Source organism: Onychostoma macrolepis, chromosome 14, assembly GCF_012432095.1.
Source record: "Onychostoma macrolepis isolate SWU-2019 chromosome 14, ASM1243209v1, whole genome shotgun sequence".
Classification (NCBI taxonomy): domain Eukaryota; kingdom Metazoa; phylum Chordata; class Actinopteri; order Cypriniformes; family Cyprinidae; genus Onychostoma; species Onychostoma macrolepis.
Window position 1 is genome coordinate 12,128,241 of NC_081168.1, and position 27,633 is coordinate 12,155,873.

Here is a 27,633-nt window from a genome sequence, read left to right on the forward strand (position 1 = left end):
AATCTGCTGTTTAGATTAGATTAAGTTTGATGTAAATTCACCTCATGACACGCGGACATTGTAAATCCTCAAACGCCTACATCTACTTCACATAAAACAATAAAATGATTTTCTTGGCCAAACTTCATTATAACGGCCATTTTAATAGCTTTTTTCTGGCACGATGCACTGGGAAACTGCCATCAGAAAAACTATTTCAGATTTTTCACATGAAAAGAAAAAACAAAAGTATAACGTTTAAAAAAATTTTTAACAAATATTTAAAATTGCTTAACATCAGTAATCATTGTCCTTATAATTTCTTACTTCGAGGCACATTATTTGCCCCTCCCTAAATGTTATACATACATATACTTAATCTTTTTAAACATCGATTTCATGATGCGTTCACAGAGGGATATAGAGGAGATTAAGTGGTAGTGTGGCATGGGTTACATTCAGGTTACATTACACAGCTACAGCGGTACAGCGTGCGGTCACGTGACGCTTGACTCAGGCGGTGTCAGGACTCCACCTCCATAAAGGGAAGAGAGGCCTTCAGCAGAGCCTTCAAGTGGGCAGTAAGTCATTCATACTTTATGAATAAAGGCCGTCTTTAAATAATACACCAAAAGCTATAAGAAGAAAGAGTTTAAAAGGAGTTATTTGTGGAATACAAATTCGTACATGATCATATAAGGCAGTTATATTTAAGTTCTGGGTTTAAACTACACATAATGACACTTTTTGTTGAACAGGTTTGTTCTATGAGCCCTATTCACTCCCCCTATGAGGCAGCAGCTGTTTCGTGCATGTGTTGATCTGAACCCCAGGCCCTTCCCCCTTTCGTTCATTTCCTTGAAGTGTCACATTTGATTCTTTAGACCTATTCTCAGCACATTTTAAACCACTTTGTCATTTACTTAATTTAATAAAAGGCAAGCTGTGAGTTGAAACACCTACAGGTGACTCAGTAACAAGCCTGACAAATCTGCTGCCCTAAAATTAAAAACATTTATAATTAGAAACACAAATGCATTAATAATCCAGTGCTGGATATTTAAAAAGGATTGTGTTTTAGGAAACTGAAGAAGCCATTCCCGAGGTTCGTCGATAAGCACATTAACCAATTTCCACACCTGCCATTTGAAGCCATTTTAATATTTACAGATAGAAATCCTAGAAATTTAAAACAGCACGAGCACCTAGAACTACCCACCACCCCCACAAGAACTGCTTTCCTGGATTACAGCAACATCTTGAGATCATTTCCATAAAGATGTCCCTTTAAACACTTGAGACAAATTCATTCAAAGCTTTACATTTTTTTTCCCGAGAACCAAGCATTTTGCTTTCTCATTTTTAAAGCATTTCATTTTAATTTTCAGTTTCAAAAACAAAACAAGTTTGACGCCTGGTTGTGTGGAACTTCAACAATAAATGTGCAGACTAGAGACAGAAACCTGAACAAATGAAAAGGGAGGGGGAAATTCTATCAGTAATCAGTTTGTGCATTTTCATAAAATTACAGAGACTGGGACAGCATTTCTGAGAAGTCATTTTAATTTATTCTGACATGCTAAAAGGGAATAAATTACACTTTTATAGAATGTCCAGCTGTAAAGTACTTAAAGCTGGTTCTGAGGGACAGTTTGGAGGCAAGGAAAACAAAAAGAAAAGAAAGCCAAGTTACTGGTGTGCATTTGTCGTGGCTAAAGGCTGAGGAGAAAAAAAAAAAAAATTGATTTGCTCTTGCCTCACAAGACCCAAAACTATATAGAAAAGAAGCCCTCCAACATGTTTCTTTGCAATAAAAAAAAAAAAAAAAAAGAGGAAATGAGCAAAAGACCGCTACCAAACAGCAGCGAAGAAACTGTTGCAGAGAGAAAGTCCCAGAGATATTTTACAAGAGGATCTGCTTCACCACAGGAAGAAGCAACAAACAAAAAGAACAAAGAAAAAAAAAAAAAACACCTTTCCCCAAAATTATCAATTCAATACAGGGAAAGACAACTCTATAAAACTGAAAAAGTATAGTTTTTCTGATTTAAAAAAAAAAAAAAAAAAAAAAAAAGGTATGCATATAAAAATGGAAACGGGAAGGGTGGAGTGAGCACATTTTTCTCTCAAAAACAGAACATTGAGCCTATCATAGCAATTAATCGTACGAATGGTTACTTTCTCAATCAACATGAACATTTTCCAAAGAGAAAAAACCCATATCAGATGCATACAATTTTCATCTAAGCAATTAACATACAGGTTTAGTTCAGAGTGATGCCTAATTTGTAATGAATATGCTTCTGTGGAGTTTATTCTTTTATTTTGTAGACTTCAGAATACCAAGTACAATATAGTTAATGCAGCGTTCTAAAGAGAAACCTAGTAGTCACTAGAATGTTTTTTTTTTTTTTAATCTTCACATTAGAAGCTCTCTAGCACATATCAGCAGGCAGAATCGTAATTACCTTTTTAGAAAAGAAAAACAAAACCCAATGTTTGCCTTTTTAATTATTTGGATACATTTGAAACAAAAAAAAAAAAAACAGATTTAAATCTCAGATGTTTCATTTTGCTCGAGAAAAGGAAGAAAAAAATATTGAAGGACGAAAATGTGTCTCAGATGTCTCCATTCTGACAGAAGTGTGTCTGGGTTCGTGCCACGCTTTGTGACGAGAAGACGATGAGAAGGGAAAGGGGGGCCAAAACTGCTCTGATGGGCAACCGAGAATTCAGGTAAGGACCCCAAACAGATTTCCTGAAGGAGAAAACTCGGGAAAATATTGGCATGTGCACAATTATATCCCCATTTTCTACAGTTTGCCATTTCAAAGGAGGAGGGGCGAAAAGTCTTAAGGGACAGGACAATAGAAAAGGCTACAGCTTCCAACTCCAAACCAAGCCTGCTCTCTGTGTGGATATAGTATATACATACCAATATATAGATATATGCAGAGCATCTTATCTATATATACCGATTACATATATAGTATATGGAACAAAAGTTCTTTAACAGGAAAAAGGTTGCCCACAGTGCCTGGCAGGTTCTGGTGAATTTGATCCTAGATGCCGGGGTGTGATTGGAAGGCAAATCCTGCTACGACCACTCTGCTCTGCTTCATTACATTGTCTTAATGCTTAGAAACCTGCAAGACAGGGAGACAGATAGATAGAGAGGAGAGGGTTAAGATTTAGTGGCACAGATTTGAATGGGGTTGAGCTACTGTAATCAATGCGGCCAACCCAGTCAAAGCATTATTCAGTCCTGGAAGAGAGAAAGTGCAAAGTCATCAGTCTCTCTCTGCAGTAAAGTCGAGACTTGCTGCAGAGAGTCTCAGAAAAACATTCCTGTCATCAAACTCACGGGGGCTCAGAGGGGATCAACTCTTTCACACAACAGTCCAGGCTGAAGGGGTACTGGGGCAGCTAAGACTTTCCCTAACCATGACTGACGCATGTTACTCATTCATACACTTCTATAGCCGACTGACACCTTAACCAACTCAGCTGCTCCACGGTTAAATAAAACCAACTCAGAGCAAAGCAGCTGTCCCTTCAAGAATCCTTTATGTCAAGAACTAAATGAGGGGGCATAACATTATTCACTAAAACATACTAGATGCTACCAATTAATTTAAATTTAGGGTGTACTGTCCCCTTAAGTTAATGTGAATTAAACTGGCTGAGACAAATGAGACGCGCACAGATTCAATTTGAAAATGTAATTGCTAATCTCACAAGGAGCTTCAAGTCATGTACAATCACAATCCTGAACATAAAAAAAAAAAAAAAAAACAACGCCCTGACAGACCTGTGACGTATTTTGAAATGTTTCCAGTGCAGCACTCTCAACTGTGGTCTGCTTCTAAAAATCAATGTGCTTTTGCCTCAGGCAAACGGAGCACAAATTCAAACAGGATAATATGGACGGAATAAAATCTAACGAGTTGTTTTAAGACTGCAGTTTCAACATTACTCTTTTGAAAAATTAATAAACTGATCATACCCGGAAAACATATTTACTTGTTTCCTCATGTAAAAATCATATTTAGGCTTTTAGAAGCTACAGAACGATGAAAAAGTATTTTGATTCAAAAGCAGTTGTTGCCCATTCATGTCACTGCTTGTGTCATTTAGAAGTAATTCACAATGGATAGATGATTCAAACCAGTTGCCAAGTAACCTGACTGTTAGGTTTGAGCTGCTACTACTTGCAGAGTATAGTTACATTTAGCTGCTGCAGCCTTGACATTTCTATAGACACTAATGGATCATTTGATGAGTGAAAAGAGACTATGGAAAGAGAAGAAAATTAAATGCTTGACAAGTCTGCATCTATTGAGCGTAAGGAAGTATGCTGACGCAGCACTCTCAAGACAAATAGCACAATAATACAGCAGCGCAAGCTCCGGGCCTCCGTTGTTGCAGAACTAACAGTTGCGCCGGTAACCAAGAAACCAACAATCCCCTGCAAATAAAGTTCTTTCAAGCTCAAACACTCCTGAGCGTCACCACTTAAATTCTTGGCTGAGGCCATTCAGCCAAAGGGATCTTAAAGGGACAGTACTCTGTTTCTCAAGCCTGTAAGAAGTATAAATCTTTGTAACACTTGGATTGCAATAAATCCATCCGTTCAATCATAATTCTACGCAAGGTACATGGTGCATCCTGGCTTTTGAAGGGGGATGGGGTGCAATCAAACTAAAACTGCGTGCACAAAGGATTAGGCCAATACCACCTCATCAGCAAATGCTATTCTTAGTCCAGCCACTTTTAACAGCAGTTGTTTCTCTGCCTTAATTCAGGATGAACCTTCAGTGTAAAAGAGTCTTTCTGCTTTTCACCAAGCATTTCTCAACAAAAGAACATGACTTGAACGTCGGGATTGAAAAGAAAGAAAAAAAAAAAAAAAAAAAAAAACTCTAAAAGCCATGTACAACATAACAGAGGAAATAGATCACAAAGCTAAGCTGGGAAAAAAGCTGCCTGTGTGGGTTGACGGGGCACAGTCACTATATTAAACCCCCCAGTCCTGTGGCCATTTAGGCCTACAGGCAGGTGAAAAAAATAAAAATAAAACCATCCCATTTACTTTACAATATAGACGTTACAAAATATAACACGATACAACTTTAAATAAATCACAACTGCCAGAAAATTCTAATCTATTCTGAAACATTCCCACAACCTACAAACAAGGCTACTTGATAAATCCTGTAGACGTCACAAAATAGTTTAATCAGACTGCAGATGTGAAATTTAGGACTAATTTAGGCCTATTAAGCACCAAAGGTAACTCCTAGGTAGAACTGAGATAATACCATTAATAGTGATAAACACCCAAACCGAATACTGCTGTAGTCCAGGGCACTAAAGGACACAGCAGTGGAAGAGGAGTAACAGCAGCTTTTCCACTTAACTGTGCCCTTCCAAGTGTCAAGCCTACTCTGCATTAGATGCACAACAGATTTAGACCACATTAAAGCCTACACCATCTGACCAGGACTACTTATCACTAATGTAGTGCGAAACCGACTCCGTATACTCATTAACATCCCTTTTAAATCGCAACAGGAAACATAGGATGGACGCAAAATAAAAGTGCCCCAAGTCCAACTCCAAGTCCATATATCTAGAATGGGCTACGCCTTTTGCTGGAAAGCAGATCCACAACTAGAATCACAAAAAAAAATATCACTGTTGAGTCATCACATGAACATAGAATAACATTATAGTTCCCTCAACACCAAACATATAGTAAAGTACAGTAGAAGTCAATGAAGAGATGTGGAAATGACATGATCTTGGTTAGTCTGTGGTTAGAAATCACTCCCACGTATCCATGTTTGTACTGAAGAGACCAATATAATCAAGACTAACAAGTGTTAGATCCAGGAACAATGATTGGGAGAAATCTGTGAAATAGAGCATCCCATTTAGAAAGGGTTAATTTGAGGGATGGTTATCTGACAATCACAGAAAAGATTATGAAGCCAACCCTTCGTCCCAGAGAAGAATAGACATTTTTTTGGTACAAAGTTAGTAGTCAAATTTTCCAAGGACGTCTTTGCTTTTGAAAGACATACCAATTGAATATTTTTATTTTTTTTTGGACTGGGGTGCATCCTTGAACTAACACCGTTTCTTTGCATTTCATGAATCTTTTGGGGGAGCGAATGTTCCAAATCCACTTTCGTTTTAACAAATGTAAGCAATTGGTGTCTCTGTTTTGCGCTGAAAACGTCGCTTGGCTGTTTGCTACTAACCTTTCATGTTACTCTTGGGTTTGTCAGTTTGCTTGCCTGTGGGGGTTTGTGCCTGTTGCCCCTGTCCCCCTGAGGAGGCCGCTTGCTGTGCTGCTTTCTGCTTCAGCATGGTCCAGTCAAATGTGTAGTCATACTGGTGGTTCAGAGTCCTGAAAGTGATCAAGCAGGAGTGAGTATATCCATACAAACCAAATAAATTTAGATACCACAAGTAAAGAAATAATCAAGAGTAGTCCTCAACTGGCAAGTCTTTCTACTTGAAAAATTGACCTCAGCCTCTACTGTACAGAAACAAGTTGTGACTAGGGAGTGCCTTGGTTTTTTCTGAGCCAGTTGGGATTGAGGCAATGCAAGAAATTGTCAGGCACCTGAAAAGAATGCGGAAAAGCTGACGCAGGTACATGTAGTCAGGTGCCTCTTCAAACCGCAACCCACGACAGTAGTTCAGGTACATGGCAAACTCTGCTGGGAACCCCTGGAGATAGAGTCAAATGCATATTACAAAAGAACTAAATTACCAAGCTCCATAAATGTCATGTCAACCTGACCGGCTATTTCTTAAAAGGAAAAGAAAAAAAAAAAATAAATTCAGATCCTATTATAATGAATAGCCAGCACTATTAGAAGGAAAAAGGCTGTCTGAAATTACAGTCAGGTAGGCTAGAAAAGAAAAGTATGGTGAGTGACAGACATAGGACGGGAGTTTCTTAGAAGCAACTGGATATTTGTACATGGTTTGCTGACAAATTAAATTTAAACATTTTTCTTAAACACACACACTCACAAAAGCTATGTAAAAATGGTCAAGCGTCATATTGATGTCTTTTTAGTAGTGCTGGGCAATGATCAATTGCGATTAATCGCATCCAAAATAAAGTTTGTGTACATAATGTGTACTGTGTATATTTATTTTACATATACACATACTTGCGCGCGCGCGCGCGTATATATATATATATATTAAATATTTATATATAAAATTATGAATATAAATACATACATGTAAATACATGAAAATATTTTCTAAATATATACACTGTGTGTGTGCCTTTACATATAAACAATAAATATACACAATACACATTATGTTCACAAAAACCTTCATTTTGGATGCGATTAATCACGATTAATCGTTGCCTAGCATTACTTTAGTATTATTGAATGTTCTGGAGATGACAATTTTCATGGAACCTGAGAATTGTAGCAACACAATCTTTAAACTGAGCAAACGTTTTGTAGCATGCAAGCGCATACAATGCATGAGTGCAGACTTTTTGAAAAGTCTTGCTGTGAGGATGTAAAATTTCACATACCTTACACAAGACCTCGACAGGGGTCGACATCTTTTTCTCACTAATCTTCTCATACTTCTGTTTCTTTGTGGCAGCCTGTGGGCACAAATGAAAACGTTGCACACTATGATCTGGTACTGGCTGACCATCAGTGTGCAATCCCACAGTGCTGGAGGCCATAAATAACCCAGCTGAAAGAAGATTTGCAGCACTTTTTTAGGCACCACCTGTTGGCCCGTTTCATACTGCCCAAGCAATTTTAAGTTTATTCTTTTAAGGTTCTTCCCTCCACAGTAATATTCAGTGACATTAAGCAGTATTCTTCTGCTGTAATTAAATAAAGGCAACAAACATCCATACTTAATATAACCTGCATTCAACCCAAAAGCTACAAGCATGCTTTTCAGAATGAACCTGTAATATCACATAAAATAAAAAAAAATAAAAAAAAACTATAAATCAGTCTCTCAGAAACAAGTACGGTCAACAAATCTGTCTCAGACATGCTGCGCGATCCCATCTAAAATCCAGCTTTTATAAAACATCTGCATTATCTGTACTTCTCACCTTCAGTCCCTGCCATGGCAGGCTGGTTCTGTTGAAGTACATCAGCACATATCCTAGCGACTCCATGTCATCTCGACGACTGTTAAGATGAAATAAAAGATTAAAAATCTAGCAAGAAAGCTTTTAAACAAGTTTAAGGGCAGATCTTTAAAAAAAAAAAAAAAAATCTAAAATGCACAGAACATGATCGGGTGTGATTGCGTAAACCATCCCTAAATTAACTCGCTGACATGCCACTCCTTTGGTAAAGGGCAAAGGGTCCAATCAATCACTTAAGATCACAAAATGTCATGATCATGAATTAATGATGCTGCTTATTATTGTAAAAGACTTCAGAAAGCTAAGGGCTTGGTAATTTATTTTATTTATTTATTTATTATTTAAAGAAGTTAACACTTATTCTGCAAGCATACATTAAATGAAATGACAGTAAAGGTATTTCTTAAGTTCCCAAAATATTTCCATTTCTTATAAATGCTTTTCTTTTGATCTGTGTCAAAATAGTTTTTAAACCATTACAAATACTATCAGAATAACTTGACTGAAATTTGTAACGGATTGGAACACAATGAGCAAAAACTGAATAAATAGTTTGTGCCGTAGTGCTCACCTCTGCTCAATGCCCAAGTGTGCGTTGATGCTGGCATAGCGAGCTGTGCCTGTGAGATTTTTGTCTTCTCTGTACGGTATGTGCTGTCGTGTCCTGTTGTCTCGGTATTTCTTGGCCAGACCAAAGTCGATGAGGAACAACTATACAAATAAATTGAAAAGCACAAACAGACATTTCATTTTTAGAACTGACTGTTAACAAGAAAAAAAACAGAGTCCACAAATTCATTTTTCATTTTCTTCCAACTTCCTCCTGTGAGCTGTCTGACCTATTACCTGGACCTCAGAACAAAAACAATACATCAGCAGCTGTAATCAATGAAGCGATGGGGTCATAGTCTACAAAGCAGATGAAGCTTTACTGGGAAAGGAAACACCCTTTATACAAGCAGAGATGTAAGAGTCCGCTCTAAGAGCCTGTCATTGACTGAAATATTATTCTCATTAGTAAAAAGCCACTCAGATCCTGTCCCACACACACACCTACAGGCCGCAGCCCAGAGAGAGTGCCTCACCCAACTGGTTTTTCACAGAGGCAGCAGCCATATTGCAACACATCCACTCAGCCGTGCCACTGTTTGCTTGGCTCAACCAGGGATTTGAAACGTATTTCCTCGTCAAGATAATTAGTTACGCCAACCATGCAATTCCACTTAGACCCTTCGATTAGAGGTCAAGCCAGGAGAAAAGAGCTTACTAGAAATTCATTTAAACATTTTATGGTTTACCCCTTGTTCATCAACAACTGTTAAAATGTGTAAAAAATAAGAAATCTGGAAAACACCACCACAGCTAAGACGCCTCAAAAGAGCACCTCCCAGCAATGGAAAACTGTTTAGACTTAAAAGTATCAAGAACCCACAATCTTTAACATTAAAGAGGAAGCGGTTTTCTGGCCAAACTGATTTAAACATTTTCAAATTATGTAAGAGCCCTTCTCTGAAATAGCCGGAGGTACAAGTACTTGGCCATCACTGTAAAAACCCACACAAACATTTAATATTTTGCTATTTTAACTTTCTGACAGTGCCAATTTTTGACTCCAGGAGCTGAGTACCAAATGTTATATCCCATTTTATTTAGCTAAACTGAACATTTAAAGTGTTAGGTCACCCAAAAATGAAAATTAGCCTGTGTTTTACTTCACCCTCAAAGCATCCTAGGTGTATGTGACTTTCTTCTTTCAGACGAATCCAATCAGAGTAATATTAAAAGTTGTCCTGGCACTTCCAAGCCTTTCAATGGGGGCAAGCGGGTGTTTGTTGTCAACAGTTCAGAAGACGTGAAATAAAGTGCATGCATCCATAAAACGACCCTCACACGGCTCCGGTGGGTGAATAAAGGCCTCCTGTAGCAAATCCATGCGTTTTTGTAAGATAAATATCCATATTTAAAGCGTAATAAACACTTTCTCACTTCCGCTGACTGTGGTACGCGCAAATTGTGCAAGCAGATGACGTAGGACGAGTTGGATGAGGATGAGTTATTACAGGTGCGCACACTTTATTTCACGTCTTCTGAACTGTTGACAACAAACACCCGCTTGCCCCCATTGAAAGGCTTGGAGGGGCCAGGACAATTTTTAATATAACTCTGATTGGATTCGTCTGAAAGAAGAAAGTCATATACACCTAGGATGCTTTGAGGGTGAAGTAAAACACAGGCTAATTTTCATTTTTGGGTGACCTAACCCTTTAAATAAAGATGAACATATCTCAAGACAACAAGAACATGCAATAATTTGAAGATTGAGTGGTCAAAAGGTCAACTGTTAATACCAGGCCACAATTTTCACATGGCTTGTTTTGCAATTGGTTGCAGGCTAGCAACATTCTGACAGCATGTTCCAAGCTTCGGTACCACAAAGTGCTGCTGATAAACTGAAAGATGCATTCTGCAGCAAGAACAAGCACCCAATGCAGTGAAACTTGGCCAATTAAATTATTCTGTAACAAAGTCCTTGATAAATCACAGAAGAGCTCTGGGCTTTGTCTATCTGCAACAACTCAACTCAATCTGGAAAACAGTTAATTCTCTTACACCAAATATGCCAATTCTAGTTTCAAAAATCAAGTGAAAAAAAAAAAAAATTATTTTGACAGTGAAAATGACGACAGAATTTTAGAACTGACTAGGACTGAGAACAATCAGCTACTTCCTCCCGAAGTGACAAGTCCTTCAGCCGCCTGAGCGGAGATCCCTTCAATCTGGATTAGGAGTTAAATCTCTAGTTCTGTTTAGCATGTGTGTCTGGTTTAATGCCAACAAACGTTAATGGTTATTGTTGAAAACCAAAATTAAATAGGAAAATGAACTTCAAAAAAGGCAAAAAAAACAAAACAAAAAAAAAAACAACAAAAACTAAAATCAAATTAAAAGATTTTTGGGCGATTATTAGGTGGTGGTTGTGGTTTCAGACCTGGTTTAATCCTGAGAAAGATGGGTCCTGAGAAGAACTAACAGCCAAGCTTCTTTTCCTCTTCCCCACTGGAGATTCTAAACACTGAACAGACAATAGAGGGTGCAGTGCATCAAACAGTATTGCTGACAACCGCACATGGCCAGCGCAGACAGGCAACACCAAGGCTCAGAAAAAGAACGCGAGGAGGAGCAGAGGGAGGGGGAAGAGAAAGCCTAAGGCAATCCTTCATCCACCAGCAAGCGTCCTAGCTCAAACTCAGAGGAGGCTCTGCTAATGGCAGACTTCTTCCCATAAGCCCAGGCTCAGATACTAGCTGATAGTTGTTGTTTTTTCGGACCATATAATGCAGGGCCGGCTTGCCTCGTCGGTTCTCGAGCCATAGAGGCAAACTGTACATGGCACCTCTGGCCGCCCAACCCAGTGATCTTCATCTCATCTATACCAATTTTTCCCAAGCCTGATTCTCTTTTTTGACTTTGCCAAGGCTTTATCCATAAACATTCGACAGCATTTAACACTAGCTGTGCCATATGGTTTTTAACAGCTAAGCCCACCTCAGCATGAAGCGAACAAGACAAATGGCACAACTAGGGTTAAGAAGGGCAAACTCTAAAGGCCATTCACTACAATGGGCACTTGTTTTAAAATTAGGCATGAGTAGCTTTGAGAAATGCAACCAACCAAATCTCAGCCCCACCCCTTTAAAAGTCCTGTGAAGGATAAATATTGCATTTCGTGATTGACAGATCATTGGACCACCTACAGTAAGGAAGAGGCTAGAATACTTTGGCGTGTAGAGAGGCCAAATCAGGTAGGGATGAAGCTCTGAAGAACAAAACAACAAAAAAAGCGTGCAGTTTAAGAGGTGCGTGACTTAACCTGCATGTTATTGCAAAAACAGTTTTAGTTTAGTTACAAAAGACAAGATGGGACAGCTTCGGTGAAAGTGACATTGGAGATTTCAATACAGCAGCCCAGGGTAAGCAACAAAACAAGCCATTAGTTAACAATGGTGCGGAGTGGAGTACGGTTATCCGCAATGTGACACGAGAGTGGGGGACTGTGTGAGGAGAATATCAGACTTGAAGTACGCTGCAAAATATAGTTCCTTTAAATAAAGGAATGTTTGGACCTCAACTTTCTAAGTAAATCTAGGAAGATCTCACTGCATGAAGCATTAACAATTGCCTCAAACAATACCATTTTTAGGCGGAATCTCGTGTGGAACTGATGTCACCTGATGGCCTGCACCATTCTTGGTCAAGACGCCCACATGCTTTACTCTTACGGCAAGTTAAGATTGTTAATCTTGAAAAGGTTTTACTGGGGCCTGGATCAAGAGTGGTAATGATTGTATGAGAGATGTAAGCAGAGAGCAGTGAATAATACGAGAGAACAGGCCTTTTGATTCCTCACCAAAAGAGTGCGTTTGCGAAGCAATAGCTAAATTAGACCTTCCCGTCGGCTGAGTTCACTGCACTTTTTAAACTACGATTTTTTTTCCCAGGGTGGATGTTGACAGCTACACATCCAAAAGCAGAGCGTGTGCATCCAGAGTTTTAGTGAAAAAGGTGACAATTCCATGTGTATGTATCAAAATAAAAGCTTGAGGCTGGCATTCACACAGACACACAATGGTAAACATTTATTCCAGACAGCACTGCCAAAAATGGTAATACAGGCTTCACTGAAGTACCAAAAAGTACCAGAATTTGTAGTGGAAGCTGATCTGAACTGTTAGACGACCATCAGAGCTTGTACTAGCAAGTCATTGTATTATTTTGCACATGATGCTTTAACTTTGCCAAATGTTGCCTGTCTGCAAGGGCTCAAAATTACGAGTTATCTGAAACAAAATACAAATCAGGCAACTTCTGTACATTTGAATAGAGAGAAATAAAATGGTGCAAAGCACTTTGAAGGCTCTTTGTCGAAGGGAGAAATAAAAAAAATAAAAATAAAAATAAATAAATTAAAAAACAACCACAAGTCACATATCATGCACAAATTCCATTTGAGGAGTCAAAGACATACAATCCATGTCCACAGATGTCCACAGCCCAACCGTGAGGTGATTCTCAAACCATTGATAAGTTAAGCTGTAAACATCGTGTCTAAGGACTCAATGCGGTTTTAATAATCTGCTTCCCACCAAATATTCTTTGTCGAACCCAGACATACTGAATCAGCAGAGCAACATCAAACGTAACTATCACAGGCTCTCGAGCCAGTGTCCGTCCATGTGAATCTCAATGTAACAGGAAACCTTAGTGATCTGCAGTTTTATTCCCAAGTCAATCTGCCATGATACTTTTAAATCTCTCAAATCTTTAAGTCAGGACTACCTTTCTCACATATAAAAAAAAAAAGAAATGGTGAAAGTTTACCTTATTACAGTGACGGCCAATACCCATTAAAAAGTTGTCTGGCTTGATATCTCTGTGGATGAAATTTTTTGTGTGCACATACTCGATTCTGCTGATCATCTGTGGAAGCAAAACAACCAGGTTAAGATCACGCCACAGGACCATTCATTAGCCGCTTTTCCACTGTCGGGCCAGTGCGAGCCAGTGCTTTAAACGGGCCAGGCGGGGCTAATAGCCTCGGACCTGTAGCACCGAGCCCAAAAATCACAATGCGTTTCCACCATCGGGCCAGAAGCTCTGCAGCGCTTCACTAAAACCCACCCTTAACACACCTCTCTGGAACAACGTCATGCAACCCCATCATTTCCCCGACAAAGAGAAGATTTATCAGAAAATTAATCAGAAAGTCACTGGAACTAGCGCGATCACAAAACGAACTAATAAAAGACGTTTGTTTGCATGTTTTGTTAAAGATTTAAATCCAAAAGCATCAATGTTTAACAATAAGTGATACATTGATCATAATGAATTAATTATCATCAGGATTGAAAATTAGTCAGAAATGTAGTATGAACCGTTATTTCACAAAAGAAAGGACACATACTTTTTCAGTCGAGTCTGTTTCTATTTATTTGTAGTCAAAGTATACATCACATTTAGAAAGAATGATCAATTCCCTATTTTTTTTTTCCATCAAAAATACGACCCGAGTAGCAGAGGGAGCTCCTGAACAAAAACTATGATATTTTTTATGACATACACGGAGCTAAAGTCTTGAGACGAGACTTATGACAGATAGAATGCGTTACTAAATAAATACACGATTGTGATAGAGAATGAGAAGCTGCCGTCTGATTTCTTCAAGCGGGCATATTTACCATGGTAATGGCTAGCATGCATAGTCTTTTGCATCGCTTATAAATACCTATTTCTGCCTTGCATGGTGATCATAACATTGGATCTCAAACAGAAGTTAATTCAGAAACTCGCTGCTGTCTGAAAGAGTTTTGAGCTCAAATTATTTTAAAAGTCTTTAATGCTGGTGTTATAGCTGTTAACTTTATGAAGTGATCCGCAGCGCTAACGCTCTCCAGACGTGGAGAACCTCCGCCTTTGTTCGTAACCACTCCTCTAGCCCCAGCTGGCCCGCTTTGGCCCAAGCTTCTCATCAGGCCAAAAAACCCTGGCCGTTGGCCCCTAGGAAGCACCGACGAGGCACGATCAAACCCCGGAAGTGAGTGGAAACATGACTGGCCCTGGCACGCACTAGCACACCCACTTTTGGCCCGACAGTGGAACCGCGGCTATTGTTTGCTATTACAAGCCCGAGTTTACCATTCATTACCTGATCTGCAAGCATTAGGACAGTTTTCATTGTGAATCTGCGGGAACAGAAGTTAAAGAGATCCTCCAGACTTGGCCCGAGCAGGTCCATCACTAGAACATTATAGTCCTTTTCTTGGCCATACCACCTGAAAAATAGCATCACATGATTGATGAACACTAGATAACTCAAGACTGCCTGACAATTATTACAAAAGCATGAAAACGATGAAAGCTGTGCTTCCCTCAAAAAGAGTAGATCCTTTAAATCAATACAGTGAGATGCGAGACACTTTGCTCATGTTTACAAGATGAGATTTTAGCACAAACAAATTACAATTAAAAAACTATTAAAATTTAGCATAGCTGACTAAGTTATATTGAGCCAATAAAGCATGAATCTTTTCAATTAAGGAAGTGTCTGAGTTGCACTGCACACCCTGTGGGCAATGGCATCCAATATATCCAGCTTGGTGACATGACTGTGTGTAGAGTCTGCAGTAACAACTATATAATATGTTAGACTAGTCTTTAAATCGACCACTTTAGACATTCTTCCAGAGTGGATGACCTCCCTCAACAAAAAAAGTAGAGTATCTGGGCAGTGCTAAACTGTTCATAGCATGTACAAAATCAATTAAATGGCTCTTACAAATATTGCAACTTTGACAACCAGGACTCAGATACACAGCTTAACAGGTGGAGGTTCAAAAGAGTTGCATATTTAGTGAACACATTGCTACAGCAGTCGCCAAGCAACCATCATGCTAGAGAGTCTCCTAAACAAAGAAGTATTGTGGAGACACAAGGTGCAGCAGTAGACTAGTGTTCGTTCAGTCATCTGTGCCAGCAAACCAACATCTAACATTTCACAATGACAATAGAAAATGTACTTTGAACCACAAACTGGCTCCTAATCCTTGTGATGGTTATATTGCGGAAACAATCACATCCATGCCAAAAGCTGATATAAAAACTGAAAACTGTTTTGCGGAAATTCAGTTTTAGGCCTTTTCATGTAAATTCACAATCGTGTAAGTCTTAGCAACATCCTAGAATACAAAACAGAAATAACGAAGAATCAAAGTTGTTAAAATTTTCCCTTAAGTTAAAACCAAAAATAAATGTAAACTAAGAATTCAACCCCCCCACCCCAAAAAACCTCCTGTTTCACAAGTATAGGCTACTCACATTCACAATGCTGACAGAAGTTCATATCAACAGCAATCTCTTGCTTACGGAAACTACAGGCCTCTCTGTGGGACACTCATTTCCTCTTTTCAAAGCAAAACTATGGGGAAAGCTGAACAAAACGGTGTTTGCCTGAACATGTTAACTTTAATAAACTGCCTTGTATTTAATCAGAGGTGTTGGTGTAAAAGTATACATGCATTTAATAAAGTGAGTAGACACTTTCCTGTGATTGAGCTTACATAAAAGACTTTGAAGAGCACACAAAGCTCTTTTCTTTCATTAGCAAAGGCAGTGAGTGGTTTTAGGGAGTGTGGGGGAGGGAGATCTTGTATGGCAGGTTTTCCAAGCTCTAGTAAGCAGCAACTGAAACCAGTACTTTTACGCATCCTTTCTACTGGAAACTTCAACTCATTTACTAAAGCCAGTTCAAACCAAAGTGGCGCAGAATTATGAAAAATTCACAACCAGTTCCCCCCCAGCTTTTTTCCGCATTTAATCCAGTCATCATGTATAACCTAAATTACACTTAGCTTAAAAGCAGTAGAGTTAAACTAGAAGGGAGTTTAATGTGCAACACTTTTTCGTTATATGGCTGCATCTGGTCTTGTCCTTAAGGTGTTTGGTAAATCCATCCATCCATGACAGGAGTTACCCAACTCTTAACTGCACAGGGTTAAATAACTAGCTAAGGTCTAAGAGTTCAGATTTCTAATCAGCCAAGCTGCTGTCAGCATGAGATGCCATAGCATTAGGGTGTCCATTTCTATCTGTAATGGCAGTTCATTGATGGCAAAGACAGGACCTTCGTATTTATACTAATATTACCTAGGGAAACCTTCTGATAGCTGGATTATTTTACCAAATAATATATTACACCCTATAATAAAATGAGCAATAAAAGTCATGGCTAAAGCAGCATTTATGGCGACTTTAGGAAAAAAAACAGTTTAGAGCAAGCAATTTGGTTTGAAATGTTGCAAGAAATTAGGTGCGGTCACATTTACCGCTGTCTGGTGAAATTTTGCAGTCAAATTCCAGTCATTTCAACTGAAATACAAGCAATCTGGAATCTCACGCAAAGACGTAAAATTTCCCTACGCAGTTGGTCATGCGACTCATTGCAAAAATTAGGCCTAAATGATAATATAACTCAAGTGGTTAAGATCACTTTATTTGCTACATGTAGTAACTAGACCATTTTTGTGCCAGCAAATAGTGCCAGCCTTTTCCACCACAAGCAGACCTGTGGGAAACACTGAATTATACTTTTTTTCCCATCTATATATTTTTTTTTAAATAAATATATATATATATATATATATATATATATAACCAAGCTGCTAACTCTTATTGATTTGACACCTGCAGTAAAGTTCATTTTTAATATTTAGCCTAATTTACCTAGTAATTCAAGTAGATACAGCCAAGAGTGGAGGTTAACAAAAATAAAAACTCTGAAAGCAGGTAAAGACTTATCCATCAAGTCTCCAGGTTAACATATTTGAAATATTGCTGTTATTTTCAATTTCACAATTTGCATCTGCTATGAAAATAGCATGTAAAAGTTCGGGGGGTTGTAACCTTGTAACATCAAACTACCATGTAACTTTGATAGAAATGGTTTAGATTTTCATAGCAAGTCATATATTACTAGCCCAGGCAAATATGCCAGGATAAGAGTTAAAATTGGTTAATGCTTACTACACAACATCAATATTTATTATAAAAAAATAATAATTCAAACATATCAGCACGCGGAAATAGCAAATACAAATCTTTGCACTAATTTAACCACAAATACTTTAACCTGTAGAGCACTTCTGCAATCAGAATTCAAAACGTATCACGTTATTTAGATTCAATGATAACATGCAAATCAAAAAACATACGTGACAACCTCTCTACCTTTTCTGTGTGAAACCAAAACAGGGACTGTTTTATTCGAATGTGCATATAGAATCAGTTACAGAACGCTTCCTTGTCAATGGTTAACTCTAGTGTACAATTACAGATGTATTATAAAACATACGACTCTTTAAAGATTTTTTTCTTTTTTTTTTTGACACGAATAGCAGACCACGTATGGCTCAGTCACCTTGAGAAGAGAGCAGCAGTCTCATCAGGCCCTGAAACTTGTTTTCCCTCATCCGCCATTTTCTGATCGAGAGGGAGGACATGTTGAACAAACACAACAAAAGAGCAGCGGCCATTTCCCACTCGCTCCTTACTCATTACTCAGCAACGCACAAACACACACTTCGTGATCAAATCTAATTCATTACAGTACCTTATACTATAGCATAGAGAACACGTAACGTTTTTCAGACATTTAAAAACGCTGTTCATTCACGCGGCTCACAGAAACGCTAACGCTAATGAACGGGCTAACGTAGTTAGCATGTCGATACTATCATAAGAGTACAATCATATATATATTAGACCATCCAATTCTCATTTATCTATATAATAAACCGATGATCTAGTAAGAGAAGTATTATGCGTAGTTGACGTACTTTGTAACGTTACTCGACCCGTTGCTTTCGATCTCACGCTAGTCTATAATCCAGATCAAACTAACTTAGTCCAGCTAACGTTACCCCCTTCTAATCGAAATCCATTATAATTTCACGTATAGTCAGACATCTGCACTCACCTGATGTGTGGGATTCCGACTCCTCCCTGGAGAATTTTGTACAATTTGCTTTCATACAGAAGTTGAGGGTGTCTGGCTTTCTGTGATTCCAATTTCACAGCTACCTCCTGAAAATATTCAAAATTAAGACCATTATTTATGTGCTACATATAGATCGTTTAAAAGACATCGAATTTTGGTTTAATATTTTAGAGCACACGATCCTTTATTCTTTGGGGAAAACATTTATTTCCATTCAAATCTGCATTGACATCGTTGATTTATCTCCCCCAAATTGTAACACGTTTAAGTCATCCAAATATTACAATATAGTAAACTTTCAAGGCTGCATGAACTATATTTTTCGATGACCGTACGAATCGTGTCCTGGTAATCAGATGTGATGAGCTGGATCTATGTATAAACCCCTCAATCTTCTTAGCCCAGTCATTCAGCACATTAATTAAACATCCATTTCATCTTTACCTCTCCATTTGTGATGTTGATTGCCAAATAAATGTCACCAAAGGATCCAGATCCGATTTTCCGAACGAGCTTGTATTTCCCACCGACTATGAACTCGGCTTTAGAGCCACTGCTGCTGGCCATGTCCTAAAATCCGAGAAGTACTCTGAAACTGTGTGAACGGGTGAGGTTTTCAGGCTGCTCTCTCTCTTCTTCAGTCCAGTAGAAACAATGCTAGCTAGCCTAAAAACGAGTCTTCCTCACTAGCTGTGTCCTTAACTCACAACGACGAAATTGAGATGATAACGGACATTGGTTTCAACAGGAGATTAGTCGTCTCGGCATCTAAGTAAAAAACAAGACTATTTCCCCTGAGGTTGAGGCTGTTTTTTTCTCTTCAGTAATTCCCCGAATAGTTGACTAGCAGCTTAGCCTGAAAGGACACGGAGTCGATGTCCTCGACGCTCTCATCAAATCACCTCGCTTTGAGGGGCGAGTTTTCTTCTTAAAGACGCGCTTTCCAGCTTAATCGACCGTACATCAAGGCAACCGACGATTTAATGTTGAAGGAATTATGTGAGTCGCTGCTTTCTTTTCAAAGCGCAACCCACTCACTTCGCCATCTTGTCCGTCTCGAGATGAACAGATTCTGCTGATCTGAAGAGAGGAGCGAGACCGCGCTAAAGCGCGCCGCCGCGGGCAGGGGAGGGGTTCGCGCGTGACGTCAGCAGGGCTGTGGGAACGCGCAGTGGAATTTGGGGATGTTTACTGTGAAGTCAGTGCCCTACTTATGTTCTTTTAAATTAAGGTTATATATTTATACTCAAGTACTATGACACCGACATTATTAAAATGTGGTCTGCATACCATAATATTAATACAGGACTGAACTGTCAGGGTTTTACATTTCTGTCATCTTAGTAGAGCAATTTATGGGGTATTTTCTCACAGGATTTATTTAATAATTTATCGCTGTCACCATATAAATAATTCGCATCGAAATTAATATGTTCAATATTTACACGTCTCGCGAAGACTGTGTACGGTCACGTGCGTCGATGACCGTTCATGGTTCGCTGATGCCACCTAGTGAGATCCTGCCAATAATAAGGCATAGTTCATCAGATCAGAAAGATAAATTTAGTCGTCATGTGCTCACCCTCATGATTTTTCAACCCTGTATGACTGTCTTTTAAAACAGAATGACATTCTCGGTCACCATTCGCTTTCTTGTATGGAACAAATGAAATAATAATGGTTACTAGATTAAAACATTCTGCCTTCTCTTCAAAACCAAGGCAGTCATAAAGGTTTGCGTCAAGGGTGAGTGAATGATTTTGAATGAAATATCTCTTTAAAGGTTTCTCTCAATCAAGTTGTTGCACACGTCCCTCTTAATTATAGTTTTAGTTCTGTTTGACTACTCATCAAACTGATGAATTATTACCTAATCTCTTGATGGAATGTTTCTTGACAAGATGGACAGCATAAGATTTACTTATCATAACTCACTATAAAAACAATATTCAGAAGACAAAAGCATCCTAAACTGATAGGAGGCCATCAACCAAATAAAGCAAACGAGTTATGACATGTGAAGGCCATGCAGATATCGAAAACAAGACAGTAAAATCTAAAAACAGTAGTATTGTAATGTATTTATAAATTTAACAAAATGTTTTCTATTTAAGTATATTTTAAAATGTATTCCTGTGATGGAAAAGCTGATTTTTAGAAGCTATTACTGCAGTCTTCAGTGTCACATTATTCTTAAGAAATCATTTTAATTTGGCCCTCAAGAAATATTTATTTTTATTATCAATTGATTTGTGATGCTTCATTTTTTTTTTTTTTTTTTGATGAATAGAAGTTTGAATAGAACAGCATTTTCTATACATTTATTATAGGCTAGATGTCTCTACTGTCAATTTAATGCATCGTTGCTGAATGAAAGTATTAATTGTTTTTCTAGTCTTTTTTTTTTTTCTTATCACAACTCACTACAAAACCCACATTCAGAAAACATAAGGATCCCAAACTGATAGGAGGCCATCTGCAATATAAAGCAAATGAGCAATTACTGCATATGTGAAGCCCATTCAGATTTTGAAAATGAGGCATTGAAAACAATTACAGGTAACGAGCCATCATTTTCTGCAACAAACATTTTGTGATTTAATGAAGTTAGACATCATGTATGTAAAAAAAGACCCTTATTTAGACCTGATTATCCAGCTTTGCTCCTCTCATGGACAAGAGGGACTTTATGCGTGTAAGTACAGCTTTCTGTTGCTATTTCTGTTTACTAAAAAGTCAGGATAAATAGTAAGAAGCAGAAGCAGTTTCTTTAGGATGCAATTTGTTGACGAAGACTTCTCTAATCTAAAAACCACAAACAAATGACCTTAGTCCCAAATGCCCTTAGTCATTGTTTGTGGACATGAATGTCACCCGTCAGGTTCTTTCTGGGTAGGCAGAAACAATGAGAGGGAGGGAGGAGTGTTGGTAATTTCGAAAGCTATATAACTACAGAACCCCACATACAAAGTTACACCTGCTGACTTTCCCACTCTAAACTCACACGACGACTGACCATGAAGTTGGCTATCCTGATCTGCGTTTCTGTTCTCTTTTACTTCTCTGGTAAGTATCAAAATTGGCATTTTAATGTACATAAATACAATGAAGTGTGAATATTATGTAATAATCATCTTAATTAAAACCAAATCCAGATTTATACTTAGTCAGGCTACTACTGTTATTTAACATGCATCATGTGACACTGACGTGTTATAATAAGTGTCATGTTTGAGATACGCAGTTGTTGTTGTTTTTTTAATTGTATGGATGGTGACTTTCATGTCATTGTTTACTTTCCTGAAAATCCACACATGTTAAAGTTACAGCTCACAAGATTAAAATCCATGATAAACTTTTGTTCTTTAGAGCCATTATTCGCTGACCCAGACAGACCCATTTTGTGATATTTTGGAATGGATCCATGTTGTAGAGATCCATGATAACTGACGTATGACACTGATGAACTGAGATACTGCTTATGGGCCAGACTTTGGACTTTTGCTGTTTTCAAAAAAGAGAAAATACAACAAGACAGAATACAAAAGTTGAATTGTTGATATAGGGTTAGATATCCTTTATCCAGCCTGATTCTCTGACCACAACCTATTCTGAAGTATTGTTGGAAAATATATCCCTTTAATCTATGCAAATACACTCAAGAACTTTAAACTCAAGGATGTTCATTGTTTTTTTGAAATGGCAAAATGGAAAAACAAATACGTGCAAAATGCAGAGGAGTGCAAATACGTAAAGTACCTGCCATTCAAGTGAAACATACAATAGGTTGAAAAGAAAGTAAAAAACTTGCTTAGCCACTTTTTTTTTTCTAAGTCTTGTCTGGAATTTTAACAGGGAAAAAAATGAGTGCCTTTCCTGGTTTATTTCTCATAATAATATACATTTTTCAATACTATTTCCACAGTGGCAGAAACACAACAGAGCGAGGTAAGTTAAAGTAAAACCAGTCAGATGTTGCAGTATAACAATTTTTTTTTAGAAAGAAGTATTTTATGCTCACTAAGTTTGCATTTATTTGATCACAAATACATTAAAAACAGTAATATTGCCATTACTCCAGTATTCAGTGTCAAATGGTCCTTCAGAAATCATAATATGCTGATTTGGTGCTCAAGAAACGCATCTTATTTTTATCAGTGTTAAAAAGAGTCATGCTGTTTAATATTTTTGTAGAAACTATGATAATGTTTTCAGGATTCTTTGATGAATATAATTTTTTAGCATTTATTTGAAATAGAAATATTTTGTAACATTATAAATGTTTTTTATTGTCACTGTTGATCAATTTAATGCGACCTTGCTTAAAATGATTGTCTTTAAACCCCAAACGTTAGAGCGGTAGTGTATAATCAAGTAAAATGGAAGCAAAGTGTCATGATATTTGGTTTGATTTTGGGAATCTCTCTGATATCTTCATAACAGGACAACAATTTTCCTGATTTTGGATGTACTCGTGAGTACAATCCTGTGTGTGGAGATGATGGAGTCACATACTCCAATGAGTGCATGCTACACTGGGAGAACAGGTACGTGAGCTGAACATTTGTGCAATGTAAATCCAACATTTTGAGAAAGCTGAGGCAACAGATGTGAGAAATCTCAGGCTAAGACCAGATGTCAGCTTTGAATCAATTACTTACAAACCTCCCAAGGTTTAGTAAACAGCCATGTTTTAATTATGAGGACAAAATAGATAATAAAAAAGCACAAGGCAAAGTAAACATTTTTGACAGCAATTCGAACAGTATTTGTGCCTTTTCTAACCCGTCTTCTCTGTTTAGGCATCGTGACAAGAACGTCAGCCTAAAGCACGTAGGAGTGTGTGAGACCTCCTGAACTCACTGCTGTAACATCCATGGCATCCACAATTGCTTTCCATTTAGATACTACAGCGACTACCAGAATGATTTTCTGTCATAAATTAATCAATATCATAATGACATATGCTATCAGAACTTTATCAGACATTGCTTTGTCAACATGTAATCTCATGCAATAAAACAGTGAAGCATTTAAGAGCTCTTTTATTAATAAATTAATAATTAAGAACTGTCAATTTCAAATAAATGAATATTTATAAATCAAAATGTTCTTTTTTCCTTCTAATTACTATGGCTCTGTCCTGAAAAGGACAACAGCAGGATTTTGTAGCACATACGAGCAATTTTTCTGAGCCAGATAAGAAACTACAGAATCTTAACTTATTTTTAATATATGGGTGAATGCATGATTATTTTTTGTTTTTGTCATTCAAAAATACATTAAAAATTCAATTTATACATACACTGACTAATATATATTTTATATGATGTACATGTTTTTGTTTTCTGAAGTTTGAAATTTATCTGAAATTTAAATCTGAAATATATTTTGACATTTCTGAGGGGCATAAAGTAAGAAAAAATATTAGGATGATACAACTGTCCTATAATAATCATCTGATTATAATTGTTAAAAAGCTGATGTAAAGTAAATAAAAACTTTTGAAAAAACTTTTGTGAAAAAAAGAAATATCACTTGAGAAGATTTCTAATAACTTGGCAAATATGTTTAGAAGTTATCCTTTTGTGTGGCCAACACATTTTAAATGATCATTACTTATTTGCTTGTCTAATTATGTGAACATTTAACGCAAATTCTAGCACTCCAGCTGTAAAATTCTGATTTTAATTTGGATTTAATGTTTCTGATTTGGTTTTAAAATTATGCTTATATATCTATAGCATCTATAGGGCTTCTTTTGATTGTTAATAGCATAGTGAAAAAACTCAATTGCATGCCACATTCTTAATGGAGCAACCAGACACTTCCATCATTTATAACTCTATTTTATTAGTTCATTGTGTACTAAGAAACCAGCAGCAGTCCCAGTTTATACCCGTCACATTTTAACCACCATAGAGTCCACAAGTTCCAGGATCTCCGCAAAATAACCGTCCTGCTCTCCTACGTCCTGCTCTGTGAGCACCAGTTCTTGGTACTGTTTTTGCAGTTCACTAAGAGAGGCTGTCAATGCAGGATTCTGTTTATATTGAGTTTGACATTGAGCCATCATGGCAAGCAGAGTACGCAGAGCCTTCTCTCTGCAGTCATGCTCAGGTGACGCTAAAAGCTCAGGCACCAGGCTGCACCACCCCTGCTCCACCAACACGGGCAGGAGGGAGACTTCAGCATACTGTCGCAAACGTTCCTGATGAGACGAATCTGGTATAAGGTCCATTCCCACTTGTGATATCAACTCCTACAACACAAAGTACAGGTGACTTTTAACAATGAGTTAATGAATTGTGAAATGAAAAACTGACTTAAATTTTCAACATGTTTTACCTTTCAGAATGTTAATATTTATTTTCTCTTATGCTTACCAATGCTGTATTTATGTGACTAAAAAATACTGTTAAATATTATTTAAATACGCTGAATTTTCAGCAGCCTTTACTCCAGTTTTCAGTGTCACATGATCCTTCAGAAATCATACTAATATGCTGACTTGGTGCTCAAGAAACTTTTAATATTATTATTACCGATGTTGAAAACATTTTACAATTAAAAAAAGTTTAAACTTATAAACAAATATTAACCTTCTCAATGATCATATCATAGAGAACCGTGATGATTCTCACTCGCAGAGGTTCCGTCCCTGGTGTTTGAAACAGTTCGCTAAGCACCTGCACACCACCAAGCTTCAAAAAGTGACTTTGTGCAAACGGGAAGTGACGCAGGAGTGAGGCCACAGCAAATAATGCCTGTGTTAAATCAGAATGTCAACAGTTAATGATGCATTCATCTACATTAATAAATAATAACAATTTACTACCCTTATTAACAGCATAATGCCCATGGTTTCTGGTTGGTCATACCTTTTTCTTTACTGTTATTGGTCGCTGAGTGGCAAGCAATGTCAAAAGTTTCTGTAACGCACCGCCTTCTATTGCCTCAACTTGCACTGATGGATTACTAGAAAAATGTAGATGACAATGGATTGCATCAATGTAAAGGTGCATTCACGTTCCACAGAATCCGCTTGACCAATTTGGACCCGTTGCCGAATTTGCCTGGTGAAATCCCTCCCGACTGCATGGATTTCTAATGAAATCACTGGATTTTGCCCACAAAAATGGGCATTTCTATCAGTAAATGTGACCACACTTTAAATCACGTGCAAGCCTGCTGCTTTTTTTTGATGGAGGAAAATGCCACTTACCTTGAAACAGCAGATCCAAGCACAAACGCAGCACTCTCTTGGAGACGAATGTCTGTACTGTTTAAAACATTTATAACCAGTTGCATTCCTCCCATGGACACCAAATTCTGGGCATTATCTACCTATAGAAGGGATTCAGTGACTTTAAGAAACAGTGAACTGAATTTCAAAGACATTTTGTTTCATAATCATAATTGAGGCTTGACCTGGTGCACGAGGTACTCCAAGTCATGAAGAGCTGTGATTCTTTCCTCAGTTGTGCTGTTGGTATTGTTAAATTGGTTTAAAAGCCTCCTCATAACTTGAACATCCGTTTCCACAAGCATGTCGAGTGCCTCCATGTCTTTTTTCAGCTCTTCGATGGGGCGAAATTGAGCCCTCACTGCATCCCCATCCTATAATCAAACATCTTGATTTAAAAAAAACTCAAATAACAAAATGGTTAGAGATAAACTGAAATGAGCATACTTGTTTTGTGTCCACAGGATCATCCATTCCTTCTTTAAACATTTTTAAAGCTTCTTTCAACTCCTCAGCTGTGAATGACGGGCTGTGCGTGTTCATCATCCCTGGCCTGCTCCAGAGGAGAATTATGCATAACAAGCTATGTGATGCATATATTTATTTTTGAATACTACATTCTTCTATGGCTATACCCATTTCCATCTCTCCAGTATTTGTGACTTTCCTCCTCGCCCATCTTGACCTCTCTTTGGCCCGTCTGAAGATTTAACCTGACATGAGAGCCTGCTGGAACTGCTTGTCCTAAATTGAATTACAGACAAACAAGGAATTGATCTGTTAATCATCTATTTATTTAAGGACACAACAGTCAGCATGGGAATACACACACCTGGTTTGAGAATTTGCCACTTGTCTGTAGGTCTAAACACCTCCATATCTTCAGAATCTTCATCCTCTAATAGTGTCTCTTCACCCTTGCTATGATCATCAGAGCCTTCTTTGATAGACAGGGCTGTTGGTGACTGAGTAGCCAAAAATGATACTGTTATTAAAATATTACAATAAAAGAAATACTACGATGTGCAACAGCAGATCTCACCTTCTCACTGTGGGCACATATGAGATGAACACTGACAAGCCACAGGGCGATTGACAATCCAAGTCTCCACTTCTTTTGCATTATACGTCTAGTCATCATTATCTTGGACACACAAAAAAATCGTAATATACGCGCAGATAAATTATGAAAAATAATCTGATAAACATTCACACGTCATCCATGACCAGGAGACCAGCTGAAAGTAAAATCCATTCCCAAACTTTGGCGATATAAGGTTTCTAAATTAACTCATTCTGGATTTGCCCATTCCACGGTAAAAATATCAAAATATGTATTATTTAAGTTGTGAACACGCTGAGTTTAACGACTGCACCATCCAGAAAGAAACAACCAGAAACCACGTGCATTTCCGCAGTCCATCTGGACCATAGAGCTGGACGGAACACGTGAACCAATCAGATAACTGCAAGTGTGTGTTTTCGGAAAACGTCATTCTTTCTGGTCGCGATGATTGGCTAAAGGAAGATGCACCTTTTTATGACGCAATCAAAAGGCAAATTGAACCGACCGCTTTTTATTATTGTTATTATTTAACACAAAATGTAATTTATATATTTTTATATTACGTTTTTAAAATAGGACACGGCTACAAATGCAATGTTAACTTCCTGTTAATTACGTATATGTGGATT

General features: G+C 37.8%; 3 protein-coding genes across 7 annotated transcripts; 1 reads left to right on the plus strand and 2 right to left on the minus strand.

Annotated features, from left to right (window-relative positions):
• Nucleotides 1–1,119: 1,119 nt before the first annotated feature.
• csnk1a1 (casein kinase 1, alpha 1) lies at nt 1,120–19,799 on the minus strand. Of its 5 annotated transcripts, none has more exons than XM_058797239.1 (11): nt 19,137–19,799; nt 18,672–18,778; nt 14,847–14,973; nt 13,523–13,621; nt 11,133–11,216; nt 8,715–8,854; nt 8,105–8,183; nt 7,559–7,633; nt 6,614–6,720; nt 6,246–6,394; nt 1,120–3,125 (listed from the first exon to the last, which is right to left on the minus strand). In XM_058797239.1, the coding sequence occupies exons 1-11, from the start codon at nt 19,257–19,259 to the stop codon at nt 3,118–3,120; spliced, it is 1,098 nt and encodes a 365-aa protein (XP_058653222.1). In that variant the 5' UTR covers nt 19,260–19,799; the 3' UTR covers nt 1,120–3,117. The 5 variants fall into 5 exon arrangements, with proteins under 5 accessions (XP_058653222.1, XP_058653224.1, XP_058653226.1 ...); XM_058797241.1 differs by having other exon boundaries at nt 6,282–6,394; nt 19,137–19,796; XM_058797243.1 differs by lacking the exon at nt 19,137–19,799 and adding an exon at nt 18,114–18,175.
• Nucleotides 19,800–21,586: 1,787 nt separating this feature from the next.
• On the plus strand, nt 21,587–23,996 carry si:ch211-195b11.3 (uncharacterized protein LOC100334344 homolog). The gene is made up of 4 exons (XM_058797244.1): nt 21,587–21,758; nt 22,618–22,640; nt 23,136–23,239; nt 23,495–23,996. Exons 1-4 carry the CDS (start codon nt 21,710–21,712, stop codon nt 23,547–23,549), a joined length of 231 nt encoding a protein of 76 aa, XP_058653227.1. The 5' UTR covers nt 21,587–21,709; the 3' UTR covers nt 23,550–23,996.
• A 529-nt stretch (nt 23,997–24,525) lies between these two features.
• Nucleotides 24,526–27,390, minus strand: sil1 (SIL1 nucleotide exchange factor). The gene is made up of 9 exons (XM_058797238.1): nt 26,981–27,390; nt 26,771–26,903; nt 26,574–26,682; nt 26,386–26,491; nt 26,124–26,312; nt 25,918–26,039; nt 25,574–25,670; nt 25,295–25,459; nt 24,526–24,954 (listed from the first exon to the last, which is right to left on the minus strand). Exons 1-9 carry the CDS (start codon nt 27,077–27,079, stop codon nt 24,595–24,597), a joined length of 1,380 nt encoding a protein of 459 aa, XP_058653221.1. The 5' UTR covers nt 27,080–27,390; the 3' UTR covers nt 24,526–24,594.
• Nucleotides 27,391–27,633: the final 243 nt, after the last annotated feature.

Coding starts and splice junctions, on each gene's coding strand:
- csnk1a1 (XM_058797239.1), bottom strand. CDS start 19,259: ATGGCCAGCAGCAGTGGCTCTAAAGCCGAGTTCATAGTCGGTGGGAAA. Junction 7,634..8,104: donor TGCCATGGCAGGGACTGAAG/GTGAGAAGTACA, acceptor TTGTGCCCACAG/GCTGCCACAAAGAAACAGAA. Junction 6,721..7,558: donor CTGTCGAGGTCTTGTGTAAG/GTATGTGAAATT, acceptor CTCTATCTCCAG/GGGTTCCCAGCAGAGTTTGC.
- si:ch211-195b11.3 (XM_058797244.1), top strand. CDS start 21,710: ATGAAGTTGGCTATCCTGATCTGCGTTTCTGTTCTCTTTTACTTCTCT. Junction 22,641..23,135: donor CAGAAACACAACAGAGCGAG/GTAAGTTAAAGT, acceptor TCTTCATAACAG/GACAACAATTTTCCTGATTT. Junction 23,240..23,494: donor ATGCTACACTGGGAGAACAG/GTACGTGAGCTG, acceptor TTCTCTGTTTAG/GCATCGTGACAAGAACGTCA.
- sil1 (XM_058797238.1), bottom strand. CDS start 27,079: ATGATGACTAGACGTATAATGCAAAAGAAGTGGAGACTTGGATTGTCA. Junction 26,904..26,980: donor TATGTGCCCACAGTGAGAAG/GTGAGATCTGCT, acceptor TTGGCTACTCAG/TCACCAACAGCCCTGTCTAT. Junction 25,671..25,917: donor CTTGGATCTGCTGTTTCAAG/GTAAGTGGCATT, acceptor ACATTTTTCTAG/TAATCCATCAGTGCAAGTTG.